General features: G+C 41.8%; 1 protein-coding gene across 2 annotated transcripts in view; it reads right to left on the bottom strand.

Annotated features, from left to right (window-relative positions):
- The window catches only part of pkd1a (polycystic kidney disease 1a), an 82,735-nt gene that overhangs the window by 12,824 nt on the left and 54,801 nt on the right, over positions 1 to 15,110 (bottom strand). For both annotated transcript variants that reach the window (XM_014411932.3, XM_014411933.3), the window contains exons 26-49: positions 13,987 to 14,308; positions 13,675 to 13,891; positions 13,239 to 13,398; positions 12,978 to 13,130; positions 12,709 to 12,853; positions 11,888 to 12,208; positions 11,663 to 11,751; positions 10,979 to 11,291; positions 9,972 to 10,152; positions 9,580 to 9,844; positions 9,298 to 9,493; positions 8,905 to 9,075; positions 8,670 to 8,813; positions 8,347 to 8,557; positions 8,123 to 8,249; positions 7,904 to 8,014; positions 7,736 to 7,785; positions 7,163 to 7,377; positions 5,033 to 5,111; positions 4,826 to 4,941; positions 3,712 to 3,914; positions 929 to 1,123; positions 676 to 815; positions 193 to 323 (exon numbers count right to left, since the gene is read on the bottom strand). In XM_014411932.3, coding sequence (XP_014267418.3) covers positions 193 to 323; positions 676 to 815; positions 929 to 1,123; positions 3,712 to 3,914; positions 4,826 to 4,941; positions 5,033 to 5,111; positions 7,163 to 7,377; positions 7,736 to 7,785; positions 7,904 to 8,014; positions 8,123 to 8,249; positions 8,347 to 8,557; positions 8,670 to 8,813; positions 8,905 to 9,075; positions 9,298 to 9,493; positions 9,580 to 9,844; positions 9,972 to 10,152; positions 10,979 to 11,291; positions 11,663 to 11,751; positions 11,888 to 12,208; positions 12,709 to 12,853; positions 12,978 to 13,130; positions 13,239 to 13,398; positions 13,675 to 13,891; positions 13,987 to 14,308 — 4,255 coding nt within the window. The remainder of the gene's footprint in view (positions 1 to 192; positions 324 to 675; positions 816 to 928; positions 1,124 to 3,711; positions 3,915 to 4,825; positions 4,942 to 5,032; positions 5,112 to 7,162; positions 7,378 to 7,735; positions 7,786 to 7,903; positions 8,015 to 8,122; positions 8,250 to 8,346; positions 8,558 to 8,669; positions 8,814 to 8,904; positions 9,076 to 9,297; positions 9,494 to 9,579; positions 9,845 to 9,971; positions 10,153 to 10,978; positions 11,292 to 11,662; positions 11,752 to 11,887; positions 12,209 to 12,708; positions 12,854 to 12,977; positions 13,131 to 13,238; positions 13,399 to 13,674; positions 13,892 to 13,986; positions 14,309 to 15,110) is intronic.

Raw genomic sequence — 15,110 nt, 5'->3', positions numbered from 1 at the left:
AATTCAGATAATAGTCAGGATCCTGAAATATTAAACATTATGTCTCTGACTCAGTAGTACTACTGAAGAAAGCTACACAAAGAAGCAAAAAATAGATTCAATAAGTCTGAGATGTGCTCTGTCAAAGAGCTCTGATGTAGCTCCAAACAAGTTCACATCTCAGTAAAGATAGTGGCCACAAAGAAATCTCACCCTGTGCGTCACGGATTTGTCTGAGCCTCAATGTGCCGAGTAACACGCTTCCTGTGTCTCTCAAGAGGGCAGACTCATCCAGGAGCCGTGGCAACATGGAGTCATGCAGCCACGCTAGAACATCTTCTCGGCTAAAAAAACCCAAAAACACAAGGAAGGTTATTTGTCCCACGCGGACAAACAGGCTGAAGAGGAACATACAGGATGGTCGTGCCCACTCAGTAAGACTTAACACTATAATAGAAGACACTCTAGAGCTGAGCACAGGTAGTTTGTGATAGAATTTCACATCTGATCTCTTTTATTTTAAAGAAAATGACAAAATCAGGTGAAATCCTGAGAGAAAATCTGCTGCCATAAAATCCTTCCTAAGACTTCTCACAGTCTTATGAGCAAGTCAGCCTTTACAAATGAGAGCAGCAACAAGGTTTTGGAAACATTAAACCATGAAAATATTCCAGCTCTATTCATGTACATTCATACCTGCTGATGTTGTGGTACTCGGGTGTGTGTAGGGCTCGCTGCAGCTGAGTGCGCAGCCTGAGGCTGTGAGTGTCTTTGGCTGAGTCGGAATAGTTGAGAAGCACAACGACCAACAGGAAAAACATATAGACCAGAAAATTCTGAAAATAAGAGAAAAGAATTCTGTTATTGATCACCATTTAAAGATTTAAATATTGAAAGGAGACTCCAGCATCATCTCTCTCTAACCCACTATATTCTCTTCTTCACTGACCTTCAGCATCGTGTGCAGCATGTGGACCTTGCGGGCCTGGTGTCGGGCCTGAGACAGAGCAAAGCCCTGTGGAGGTCTCACCCTCGGTACCCGCTGGACCACTCTCTCCACCCTGGGGAACTCCACCAGCACATCCTGGTCCTCAGGACGCAGCCGGCGCACACACAGTGCGTAGTAAACTGCTTCACACAGCACCTGTGGGGCACATGGCAGATAACTTGTTATGCTAGGCAACCAATTTCAAAGTCCAGAATTTTGATGTTGCATTTACTCAACCCAAAGTCAAATGTGTGGTCCAAATCGATCCACTCTAAGGAACATTGGACAACCTACTATTAACACAACAACAGCCAGATGGCAATTTAGTGAAAATGGGTGTCTGAGACATTGAAAATATAGAAAAATCTTGTGGGAACAATCAACTTGTCCTTTCTGAACTCATCTCAAACATTTTAAGGGTCCAAAGTGGTGCAATAATACATTCTCTAACCCTGCTTTAAGTGTGTTTTTGACACTTAATGGTACTGTAACAACATAACATTATCAGGTTCTGAAGATGGTGTGGTGAATGTATGCCTTTTTAGATTCACAGCAGATATATGAAACAGCCTCAAGCAGCCAAACTGGCTCTAAAAGCGAATCAATCCCCATAGACGCCCACGTTAAAACCCCCAACATTACTGAAGCAAGAAAAAATGTTTAAAACATCTTTAAATACTCTAAAGTTAAGGACATGCGTGCTTTGACTAACACGTCCAAATAAAGTACTTCTGGATCAAGAAAAAAACCAAGACAGCAGTGAGCAAAACACTAAAAATGAGATTTCACAAAGGACTCTTCAAAATAATGGCTGATGTCATGGTGACCACATCTGTCTTTTATACAGTGTATGAGCTGCTGTCTTCATTTGGGGGCACTGTATCTTGTCACTTCACTTTAATTCAATTGATATAGGCCCAAATGACAACAAGAGTTTTATATTGTAAGTTAAAGAACATACAATAATACAGAGAAAACCCCAACAATCAAACAACTCCAGTGACTTGGCATGTACAGTGGGGCAAAAAAGTATTTAGTCAGCCACCGATTGTGCAAGTTCCCCCACCTAAAAATGATGACAGAGGTCAGTAATTTGCACCAGAGGTACACTTCAACTGTGAGAGACAGAATGTGAAAAAAAAAAATCCATGAATCCACATGGTAGGATTTATAAAGAATTTATACGTAAATCAGGGTGGAAAATAAGTATTTGGTCAATAACAAAAATACAACTCAATACTTTGTAACATAACCTTTGTTGGCAATAACAGAGGTCAAACGTTTACTATAGGTCTTTACCAGGTTTGCACACACAGTAGCTGGTATTTTGGCCCATTCCTCCATGCAGATCTTCTCGAGAGCAGTGATGTTTTGGGGCTGTCGCCGAGCAACACGGACTTTCAACTCCCACCACAGATTTTCTATGGGGTTGAGGTCTGGAGACTGGCTAGGCCACTCCAGGACTTTCAAATGCTTCTTACGGAGCCACTCCTTTGTTGCCCGGGCGGTGTGTTTTGGATCATTGTCATGTTGGAAGACCCAGCCTCGTTTCATCTTCAAAGTTCTCACTGATGGAAGGAGGTTTTGGCTCAAAATCTCACGATACATGGCCCCATTCATTCTGTCCTTAACACGGATCAGTCGTCCTGTCCCCTTGGCAGAAAAACAGCCCCATAGCATGATGTTTCCACCCCCATGCTTCACAGTAGGTATGGTGTTCTTGGGATGAAACTCAGTATTCTTCTTCCTCCAAACACGACGAGTTGAGTTTATACCAAAAAGTTCTACTTTGGTTTCATCTGACCACATGACATTCTCCCAATCCTCTGCTGTATCATCCATGTGCTCTCTGGCAAACTTCAGACGGGCCTGGACATGCACTGGCTTCAGCAGCGGAACACGTCTGGCACTGCGGGATTTGATTCCCTGCCGTTGTAGTGTGTTACTGATGGTGACCTTTGTTACTTTGGTCCCAGCTCTCTGCAGGTCATTCACCAGGTCCCCCCGTGTGGTTCTGGGATCTTTGCTCACCGTTCTCATGATCATTTTGACCCCACGGGATGAGATCTTGCGTGGAGCCCCAGATCGAGGGAGATTATCAGTGGTCTTGTATGTCTTCCATTTTCTGATGATTGCTCCCACAGTTGATTTTTTCACACCAAGCTGCTTGCCTATTGTAGATTCACTCTTCCCAGTCTGGTGCAGGTCTACAATACTTTTCCTGGTGTCCTTCGAAAGCTCTTTGGTCTTGGCCATGGCGGAGTTTGGAGTCTGACTGTTTGAGGCTGTGGACAGGTGTCTTTTATACAGATGATGAGTTCAAACAGGTGCCATTCATACAGGTAACGAGTGGGGGACAGAAAAGCTTCTTACAGAAGACGTTACAGGTCTGTGAGAGCCAGAGATTTTCCTTGTTTGAGGTGACCAAATACTTATTTTCCACCCTGATTTACGAATAAATTCTTTACAAATCCTACCATGTGGATTCATGGATTTTTTTTTCACATTCTGTCTCTCACAGTTGAAGTGTACCTCTGGTGCAAATTACTGACCTCTGTCATCATTTTAAGTGGGGGAACTTGCACAATCGGTGGCTGACTAAATACTTTTTTGCCCCACTGTAATTGGGAAAAAATGGGAAGAAAAAAACTCTTAACAGGAAGAAACCTCTGGAAAAACCAGGGAGAGGCTGAGACAGGACAAAAGACACACTATGAAATCTTTGCAAAACCACGTGTCTTTACCTTAATTGGCTCCAACAGTAGAAATGAGCAGAAGAAACTAGCAAAGCAGGAGATTAACCACATCATGGCAACATTCTGACTGAACCCATAGCCAGCCCAAACTGAAACACCATTGGCCAGAGCGATTCCTGCCCAGCTGCCCCACATGGCAGCACGTCCACACCAAGGTGGAAACCGTCTTGGACGACACACATCTGTTACAACTGTGAAAAGAAGAATACGGTGCCAAAGACAAAACAAATACAAATCATCAGGCACTGAAAACTTTAGGAAGTATTTAAGCGTAAAACTACTTAACTGAAAAAAACGAGCATTTTAATGATCCTTTTAGACTCTTTGAAGGTTATTTTGCACTTTGCAAAAGAAAGCAGAGTTCTTGGAGACTTTGAGTCTTCAAGGACTTCAAAGTCTTTTCGATTAGTAACATAATTAGTAAATATATCAAGTTTCCAGAGAAAGAATAAATGACATTGTAAGTTTGATGCCTTTTCAATTTACCTTTTCTATCGCAACCAAGGACATATGTCACTTATTAAACATTGAGACTGCAAAACGAAAGCACAATGCACACACACGCTGGTTTCACATCAAAGCACAACTATAAAGGCTCAGTCACACATCTGGCAGTACAAGACTGATTACTCTGTGAAAGTAACAGCCTTTTTTCTTTTTAAGAGTAATCACCAAACTTTGCTTTACCTAATGAGAGTTATAAGCCTTCTAAAACCCTTGGATAGGTGATTTATGCGTCCTCTCTTACTAATCTAAACAAAGAGACAGCAGGAAACTTTAAAAATAGAACATCTATGGGGGCAAATAACATCTGGATGGTCTTTTAAAGGGACAGTTCAAATCAAAATGTAAAAATCAAATCTGCATATTTTTTCCCTGGGCTGTAGTACTATTTATTATAAAAGTCTGCCTTCTCTTAATTTCTATTTTACAAGTCAGTATTTTACAAATAAAATATTTAATTTTGAGAATAATTTTCTGAATAAACTATGAATCTTTAAAATTTGGTGAGACTGTTTAGTGCATTCCTAATTGTAATTCTTCAAAGTTTAATCAGTAAATTTGAATTTTACTAGATAATTCAAACTGCCTGCACACACACCTGTGTTTGAGGTGAAGGCTGTCTTTGGTGGGTCCCGCCTCACAGATTCCAGAAGAAGAGGGTCATTCAGCTTTGTCAGGAGAATCACTTCAGTCTTATCTTCAAAAATGCTCGACCTGCGACACAAACAGTGGCAACACAAAATCAAGCGAATCTACACAGGTCTCAAACGATTCTGGGGAATTCCTTGTCCAGAATATAACTTACAGGTCAGCCATCTCGCTTTCATCTGCCTGAGGAAAGAAGTTCTGTCCGTCTGCCAGTATGTGCTTGATCAGATCTTCATCTATAAGAAGACAGTGTGAAACTGGATCATCATACACATTCATTAAATTCAGTCACTAAACGAACTCGCTGCCATGTCTTTCTGGGGTTTCTGAAATGTAACGTGTTAACTTTTCTCAGTTATTAACATGGTCATAACCGATCCAACTACTCAGCTATGACAGAAAACCGCTACTGAAGATGCGCTCTATGATTACAGACACAATTTGTGTAATTCTGCCTCTCTGCACTACCTCCGAGGATTTTAAACCAAACAATCAATCTGTGATTGAAGTGACTTTAATCTTTAATTCAAGGGGCTTTAAAGAAGATTTGCATGAACTATTCAGGAATTACAGCAATTTTTACAAGAGTCAAAAAAGAGTCAAAAAGAAGCAGTTTCATGGCCTGTTTTCTTGTTATTTCATGACAAATCAAGCAGAATATCTTGAAGCTGATTCAAAGCATTGAATTGGTATTTTGTAGTTTTTCAGTGTAATGTTGAAATGTAATGTTTCTACTTCCTTTAGGGTCTGTATGATCCTCCTTTGTTGCACCAAACCTCTTCATATGCTTCTCCTGAGGCCTCTTTTCCCCTTGTTTGGCAGCTCCATATTCATACATCATACACACACATTTTTCTAGTATATCCACTGTCCCTCCTCTGTACATGTCCAAATCTTAGCCTTGCTTCTCTAATTTTGTCTAGGTGGCTGCAGTAAAACCCCGGCAGAGCATCACAGTGGAGGAAGTACAGTCCCTCGCTATAACGCGGTTCACTTTTTGTGGCCTCGCTGTTTCGCAGATTTTTTATTTGTGGAATTTTGCATGTTTTTGGGTTGTTGGTTTTTTTAACAGCGCATTGTGTTCTGCATCCTGTTTGGCTGTGGACCATTGTCAATTAATCTCCTCCGTGCCGTGTCACCTGTACAGTACAGAATGTGTTCAGCTTGTCAAATTTACATAAATCTTCGATCCCTAGCAGTGTGACTCTGAAGTGCTGAAACTGAAACTGTGCTCTGAAGTGAGAAACAAAACAGTCAGATAAGTCAAACTTTACTGAACTCATTTTTCTTGCTTCCTCTACTTCTGTACCATTGAATCATTAATGTTGCATTCTCTGGCAGCTGCTCTATTAACATGTTCTGGACCTGAAAACAGGGTTTGATCTTTGTTTTCATTCTATAATACTGGACTTATTTTTCTATGAAGGTTTGAGCTTCTTGTTTAAACAAGAGAGAAAAGTGTGAAAATGTTCATGCCTGTCTGAGAAAACTGTCTAAAGTGTGTAGTGACTAGTGAGGGATTTTACAGCCTTAAAACTTCTATAATAATTGTAAAAAATAAAGTTGGCTACTTTAATTTCACCTATCACAGGTTATTTTTAGAGCGTAACTCCCGCGATAAACGAGGGACCACTGTACCGCATTTGGTGATGTCCACTGATTCTTGATGTCAACTAAAGTGCTTTTATTCAACAATCAAAAACACTCCTTGTGTTTTAAAATTATGTTCTAATTTCTTAAATAAAAACTATTGCATTACTTTTCCTAAATCCCTTGAATTCAAACTGAAAGTCCGCAGTTCAATCTCATCTTCATTTTTTGGGCATAAAATCCACTGTGGTGTGATGCAAAGACAAACCACCAAAATCACTTACTGTCCAAAAACAGTTAGACTATATGAAAATAAATGAATGATTATTTATTGTGCATTTTGTGTGTAGTTTATTTTCCTAAAAAGAAATGAAAAACAAAAAAGATGAATCTGACATTACTACTATAGTTTTTAATGCAATATTTGCTTTTATAGCCTTATTGTTTGTCTTTCTTTAGATTTTCTGCAGATATTGCTGTACATTTAATTCCACAACATTCATCAAGTGAAAATCTGCTTTCATCACATTTAGCTCAGGCCATTATGAGACACTGCATACAACTTCTAACGATCTGTTGTCCATTTATGGCCTTTTTAAGAAAACTAAATTCAGTGTTTCTGAAGTGTTTTCGCAAATATCCCACTTTTGCTCAGAAAACGTTTGATTTAATACTGCAGCCTGTTTGCTTCAGTTACCTGAAGAGGTGAAATATTTGTTGCGTTGCTCGGCGCCTTCTTCATCATCAGGGTTAAAGGCCATGTCCACACCGAGGTGCCTGCTGCCCTGACCCCTCTTCAGCCTGGGCATTCCTGCCCCGTGCCCAGCGCCTCCAACCACCGAAGTGTCACTCAGCAGCTCTGGCCAGTCCCTGTCCTCTGTCTCCTCCTCTACCATGTCCCAGCTCTCCTCACTAAAATGCACAATGAGTAATGTTTGTGACTCAGACCAACTTTAGCAAATAATTCATTTGCTCTGAAGGTCATTCCAACAAAACAAGTTTGTCAGAGAAGAATAACGTTGTTGTCATTATTCTGATAAAATTGTTGCTTTCGAATTTAGAGTTGTTTGGTGAAGAAAATGTTTCGCTCACTTCAAATTCAAAAGATAGTTATTGTTAAAAAAAAACGTATATTTTTTTAAACTTTCACATCTCTTGCAGATCACATAAGATGAGCCATTTCCACTTTATTCGTTGATTCTCACAGCTTGCTATTCCACTACATCTGTTTTCCAACAAACAGGTCGTTACCTGAAATAAATATGCTTACCTTTTAGTTGATGGAGTGGGCAAGTCCACGTTGGTCTCCTCTGAGTTGGTCTGAGGAAACAGAGATGATGGATGGAGAGAGAGACAAACATTAATGACCTGAAAAGGTGAAAGTAGAATCTTTCCCAAATGTGACTTTTAAACCCCGTGTTTTCGTGACAGACTTTACCTCGCCATTAAAAAAGAGGAAGGAACTTCCAGCCATGGAGTTGTCCAGGAAGTCATCGATCTCCACTGACTCCTGGTCCACTTGTTGTGGCACCTGCTCCACGGTCACACACTATTGTTTACAGATACACAATGACAGAGGAAATATTCTGCTTTATCCAGGGCCTTTGAAAGACAAGAAAGCTTGATCATATATCACATTTGGTAAGGTTTGGGTTACCTTGCTGCGGCTCATTCTGAACAGCGTGAAAACAAGCAAGTAGAGAGGGTAGACGATCAGACAGGTGACCACGCCTGCTGCCACTGTCTCGCCGTTTAATGATGAAGACCTTGACACAGCCCTCGGGCTGAAGGACATGATTGCATTCATTAGAAGTTGCATGGTGGGAATTTACAAAGAGAGACAGACAAGACAAAAAAACCCCGTCACACCCATTCACGCACCCGTATCGCTTGTCCACCACAATGCTGTACCACAGAGTGTTGGCCAACAGGAAGAGCTGGAGTAACAAAGCACAGCACGTGGCTCTCTGCAGGCGGGTGAACGGGCTCCGGGTGGGCCTCTCCCACAGCGAAACCCACAGGTGACTCTCACACAGTGCCCTCTGCAGCTCATACCGCAGGAGGCGAGGCAGCTGAAGAAGCACAGCCTCCTCTGGGAGCAAAAAATAGAAAGCGAACAAGCTTGCATTATGCATCAAGCAGTTGTTTTGCTACACTCAATCTTTAATTATTTAATTACACGCCACCTAATCGCAGTTCCTTACCTGAAGCCTCCACCTCCATCTCCACCTGTCCATGAGTTCTCTCGTTGTCCACTGACAGCCAGTCTTCCACCAGGAAATAGTGGCTGCTTCCTGTCTGCAAGTCTTTTACCAAGACATACTGTAGCTTCCATGCTGGAGACAGACCTGAAGAAGGGGCAGCAAATAATGGTTAAATGATGGATAAACATTAATATACAGACTCTGCTTGGGCTCCTTCTGTTGTGTGTCTCTTTACCTTTATTGTCATGCCAAATACGTATTTTCCAGACATTGCCCAAGCTGGTGTCTGTCGCAATATGAAAGATGTCGAGTGCATTGCGGGCAAAAGCCCCTCTGCTGTCGAGATGGCGATGTCCGCTACGGCTTTCACGCCCATATAAACTGATTCCCACGTGAGCCGTGGTGCCTGGATGGAAGAGAGAGGCAGTTTGCATGAATTCTCTTCATTTCTTGATGTAGGAATTGATTTTATTGAGTTTAAAATTTGAAGTTGAACTGTTATGATTTGCCTTATTTTCTGTCATACACACACTGTTACAGTGACACATGACGCTCATATTGAACATATTGGCAAAGTTTCAAAAATGACGTCAAAACGACATCTACCTGTTACGTCGTTTTATCTCACCTGCCCCTTGGTTCCAGCCAGTTTTCACCTGGACCTCATACTTAAAGAGTCCATCTCGGCCACAGAGTGGAACCACACCAGCACGCCGTAGATCCAGCTGGTCCAACTTGTGTAAGATAGCCGCTGCTACAATATAGCATATTAAGCCCAATAGACACACCAACAGCACGACCAGGCTTGGTGCCCCTGAACGCTCCTGAAGGAGGGGGGAAATGGTTTAAGTGGTTTTGTTTATTTAGTGCACATCCACAAATTGTGACTGGTATTTAGTGAGATACTGACTGGCAGTTTAAAACTGATGGCATTGGTTGGCACAAACAGGCCTGCGGCGAAGGATGTGAGGTGCTTGGTACGGCAAACCGCCCTGCTGGCGTTGGTCTCTGCTAATGGCACCATGCCATCTGTCCGCCACTGCTTTTCACTCTCACTGAAGTACTGACACAGAGAAGCAAACACCCCGACCTCCAGACGAACATCCACGGGCAGAGACTCAGAGCTGCAGGGCGTACTCACGTTGATGAAGTAGTCCAGAGTGGTGTCGTAGGTCCTATTTAGCAACAGTGACATTTTTGGAGATAAACAGGAGACAAGGACAGGAGATGTCAGCCATAGCAAAGTTACTGCATATTTAATGCGCACTGTATTATAACGCTGCAAATGAACAGAGTTCTTACTCTGGTGACAGGAAGAAGGTGTAGTCCCTGTGGTCAAGATCTTGCCCGCTGGTCATATTGAGAGTGATACGTTTTGTGTCTGTGCAGTTGAACTCATTGGGTTGTTCGTGGGAATGGAGGTAGGCGGTGATGAATGGCTCCTCTTTGTCATTCTTTTCTCTTTCATACTTTTCTTTTAAATCTAGAAAAGAAATGAAAATAATGACAGTAACACCAACACAAAAATACACAGTCAGTAAAGAAACAAACAAAGACACAATTTACATTTAGAAGTACAAACTTAGTCACCAAATGACAAGACCAGACAGCTTTACAATATACAAAATGAACTCAAGTTCACTCGCCCTGTTATTTCATCTATACTATATAAAGTACATAATTTTATTGTCTGGCCATTGACATAGCTGTATGTTCGCAAACCCATTCAGAATCCATACCGAGGCATTCATATGCTGCAGTTAAGTACTGCACAGAGTCACAATTATATATTTCTGGCAATATAATAACATATGTATCTTTTAATTTGAACTATAATAGATGCTAAAAACAACACGAAATCCTTTTTTTCATTCATTCCTAAAGAAAAAAAAAAGCTAAATTCCAGTTACTTGGACAATAAATATACATTTAAAACACCTCCAAATGATTATTAGCTTAATCATCAAGCAGCTCAGACTGAGCAGTGTGGAGACAAAGTCAGAGAGGCAAGGCTGACACGGTCTGAAGATGCACAAAGGAGGACAGTCAATGTATTGGACAAATCAGGAGGAAAAGAGGAAGACCACAGAAAAGATTCATGGTTATAGTGAAGGAGGACATGCAGAGGATTGATGTGACAGAGGAGGATGCTAGGGACAGGGTGAGGTGGAGGCAGATGATCTGCTGTGGCATCAAATAAGGGGACAAACCAAAAGAACGAAACCAAGAGATCAAGCATATTTTTGTATTAAAGAAATTAATTTGCTCAGTTCTACCTACTAATGTTTGTGATAAATGTGAGTGCTCACCTTGGATGGTGAAGTTGAGCTGCACAAACAGCCCTGCCTGTCTGTTGCTGTTTCCTGCGCTGACCCTAACGATGACAGAGTCACAGTGGCTGATGTTAACGGCCCCCGCTGTGGGTACTCCTCCAGTACCAGAACCTTCAGAACCCAGCTCTCCAATGCTACTATTGTTAATGGCAACTGTGATGGCCAGACTATCATCAAGACCAGAGATTGGGATCTGGGTTCCATTTTCAGTGCGAAACTCCATGGATGCCACCTCGGTAGAGATGGTGTAGTTGGCAACATAGTTGAAGGGGAACGGGTTGGACTCCACCTGGATGGAAAAAGTTAATAAAGTCAGTAAAAGTGAACGTGAGGATCTTTTATCTGAAAACAGAATTTGAAAAAGACCAAAGAGAAGGACACAGTTCAGGCAAACTCTTTCAGTGAATGTGCTGATGACAGACTTCGGCACAAACAGCTTTCACGCTGCCAAGTTCTTTGACAGCCATCTAAGGAGAAGGTTCAAAAGAAGAATTTTGTACTTGACTCAGACGTTTCTGCTCTTTTAAGTGTTTTCTGATGTTCAAAGAATGATGTCAGTGTATGTACAAGTAATCCCTGTAGGGCCAAAAGCTCGGACCTCAGAAAGCTGCTTGAGTTTTATTCTACTCGAGAGTCTGGTTGACAATAACATGAACAAACCTGAAAAAGTAGCTGCATGATGCTTTTTCCAGCAGCAGCTCTGCCCAGACTTTTATTGAAAGCTCGGGGGATGGAGAACAGCTGGCACTCTGGTAAAATGAAGAGAGAGGAAATTAAACACTGTCATCATGCACATGATTCTTCACAGTTACAGTTTATAATGTCCAACTTTCTGCAGTTTATAGTGAAAAATTCCAACCTGAGACACTAAATGCACAAACAAACCTGGACTGTTGTTGCCATGGTAGCAGAGGAGACTCTGGGGGTCTGCCAGTTTTCCCGTAGCAGCTATCTCAGCTCCCCTCAGAACGAGAGGCTCCTCGTTGAGTACGCGGCCGTGCATGAGGATCAACATGAGCACCGAGGACAGACTGTAAGCCTTTGCTGCCACACGCAGAGGGTGTGGCTCCAGTGTGTCTAACACAGCGTTTCCATACTCTTCACCAGAGGAAGAAGGGGTTGAGATGGACGGGGGTGAGGGGGAATCCAAATAAGCATGGAGGTACGAGTAGGAAGCTGACTGACTGACTTGATGGATCAGATCACCTTGTAAAAAAAGGAGAAAATATGACATACGATAAATTAAAAAAAATAAATAAAAAGACCAAACTTAACTAGTTTGTTCTTGAACTGTTGGTGCGCACAGTATTGGTGACTGCTCATTTATTTAAGGAAAAATAAAATCATAAATAGATTTTTGAGAGCAGATTCATTCAGTTATGTAATCTACTCAACAACACCACTTACTAGAATTTGGAAGCGTTGTGTTAGTGAGCATTACACGGCTCTAGTTTAGCTGAATTTACACAAATTCACTGCTTTTAGACCAATAAATAAACCAATTTTAGTTCCTTTATAGATCACCTATTTTATTTAGTCATAAGTAAGAGCAGTTAGAAAGCTATATCCTCAACTTAACAAAAAATACACAAAGATATCTGACTGGGTAGAAGTTCCTAATTAGTGTTGCAGTTAGAGCCTCATGTAGAAATGAGCAACACTGTCCTAATAATGCATTTACAGTGACACAGCAGTTTCGTTCTTACCCATGATGTTCAGGATGTTGTCAGCTATTTCAGTCGGAGTGACGACGCCCTGCTTGGTGTCTGTCTGCAGAATGTCCAGCATGGACTCCAGCTTGTTCAGAGTGCTGTTCTGACACTCCTCACAGATGAACTCTCGACTTACCGCCTGGAAAAAAGATGCATGCACATTCACTCGTAACTGATTTGTTTGTATTCTTGGCTCTCCTCTTCTGTTAATAGCCTTAATAATTTCCTTTAAAAATGACCCCGTTTTCTCTCATCCTGCTCACCGTGCACTGTGCAAGAGCAGCGGAGGTCTGCTGGATATCGCTCACAGTTGTCAGATCCAGAGCAGTCAGAGCTCTTGTGATGTTGCTGCGGACTCTGACTCTATGATTGCGCTCATCTTGGGATACGCGTGACGACCGACTGGTCTGCTCATACTGGAAGAAAGTAAATGCCGATATAATTACTCCTCATGTGTTATCAGCTGTTGTGTGACTTGACAAATGATTGCATTAATCGCTGTTTTATGGCTAGGCCTCTCTTACCTCATTTAGGACTGTAATAAGAACCAATGATAACTCTCTGACCCTCTGGGAATCTCCCTGCTCCAGCAGCTTTTTGAGTTTGCTGTCTGTCAGATCAGAAAGCCAGTGGGGAAGACTGCTGTATCCAGAAGGTGGATCTGGCAGTACAACCTCAATGGTCCTGGACACAAACAGGAAAAAAAACAACTGAATATAGAATTTGAAACTTCACTATATGCACGTGGAACAGCAGTCACTGGTGAACAAGAAGAGCAACAATAACAGCCATGTTGCTTCTAGATGCCATGAAACTCAACAACTGAGCAAATACCTTGGGGATTGTAGTGATTCCTTGAAACATTTCAGTAATATAACACCATGGTAGCTAAAAGTGACTCAAAAAGATTCAGACTGAAATCTCCTCATAAGTGAACTAAACCGAGTAAAGTAGAGTTACTTGTTAAGAGGCATGATGGCAGCTCCCTGGTGGTCCTCCACTGTGATGTACACGTATACATGATGTTGGGCTATGCTGAAACCTGGAGGCAGGAAGGCCGAGTGCTCTGGACTGCTTCCTTTGTACACGCAAAAGTCCTCACAGTATTCTTCTTTGCAGCGTGTCACTAGCAGACTGTACAGCAATGTAGTTTCAGAGTCACCCAGATCACTGTAACCTAAAGGGTTAAAATCAATGCAGGGTCAAAAGACAACAATCCCTATAAAGGATATGATAATTAAAAAGATTTAAGTCACATTTCCTTCTTCCTACCAGAGCAGTTGAAGTGTACGCGGTCCAGCAGTGTGCGTATCCTCCTGCCTTCACCATCAAGATCCGCGTAGGCCACTCCTGCCTCCCCTCCAGCTCTCAGGTGACATTCCCCACCAGCCGGGGCCTTGTTGTGATGCAGTGTGATAGAAGCAGCGCCCTCGCCATTTAAGCTGCTGTCAGTCACATGCAGGGTGAAGACATAGGAATCATTATGCCGCAGGACCCCCTGCCGTAGCACCAGATTCATACCGTCGCTTCCTGTCGTGGTGGAGGAGGAGTCTAGGACCAGAGTCTCATTCTTTAGCGTCATGGCACTCCAGCGCTAAGACAGAGAAGGAAAACAGCCTATAACTCTCTGCTCTTGATATTAGTGACATCAGTGATATCAGTGACACCAGTGTGCTTTTTCCTGCTTGAGTTGCAGTTGAAAAGATGAGTTGGGAATAAAAGGCACGCCATTATAAAACAGTTTGACAGTTGGCCGGATAATCAGATGAAAATTTTCAAGCGGCAGGTCATTTCAAAACACAACTTTTCAAACAGCTCAACCACCACACAAACAAACTGTTTCGTATGGCGTTATTTTTGTGCCACTATTCTTAGCGCACTTAAAAAAAATTTGCAGGTGCAAGTGTTGCATTTTGAGGAGAAATTTATTTTGAAATGCAAATGCAAAAACTGAGCAACAGGGGCTGCTATCGTGTGTGTGTGTATGGATAATAGCAAACACCGAAATAAATTTTTTGCACGCAGCAATGAATTTTGTTCACTCAAATTTAGCTTTTCTTCGCTCAAAATAAATTTCTCCTCAAAATGCAACACTTACACCTGCAATTTTTTTTTTTTACGTGCGCTCAATTTCTTCTTTTCGCTCAGAATAGTGGCACAAAAATAACGCCATAGTTTCGGTGTAGTTCTTCTCAAAACTGAGGAGCTAAATGTAAATCTGCGAGAGGAAAAAAAAATGTAACAGAGATGGAGAAATATGTAAGAAAGAGTGGACAGGAGACTGAGATAAGAGATCATTTTCAAAAGGTAGGAACTGCTCAGCGAGTGGAAACTTTATAGACAAGAATGTCCTCATTTGTTTTAGATATTGTATCCAGACATAATGCTTTGATAAA

Source organism: Maylandia zebra, linkage group LG6 (genome assembly GCF_041146795.1).
Source record: "Maylandia zebra isolate NMK-2024a linkage group LG6, Mzebra_GT3a, whole genome shotgun sequence".
NCBI classification, from domain to species: domain Eukaryota; kingdom Metazoa; phylum Chordata; class Actinopteri; order Cichliformes; family Cichlidae; genus Maylandia; species Maylandia zebra.
Note: the sequence above shows the minus strand (reverse complement) of the source record. Positions and strands in the feature narration are given on the sequence as shown.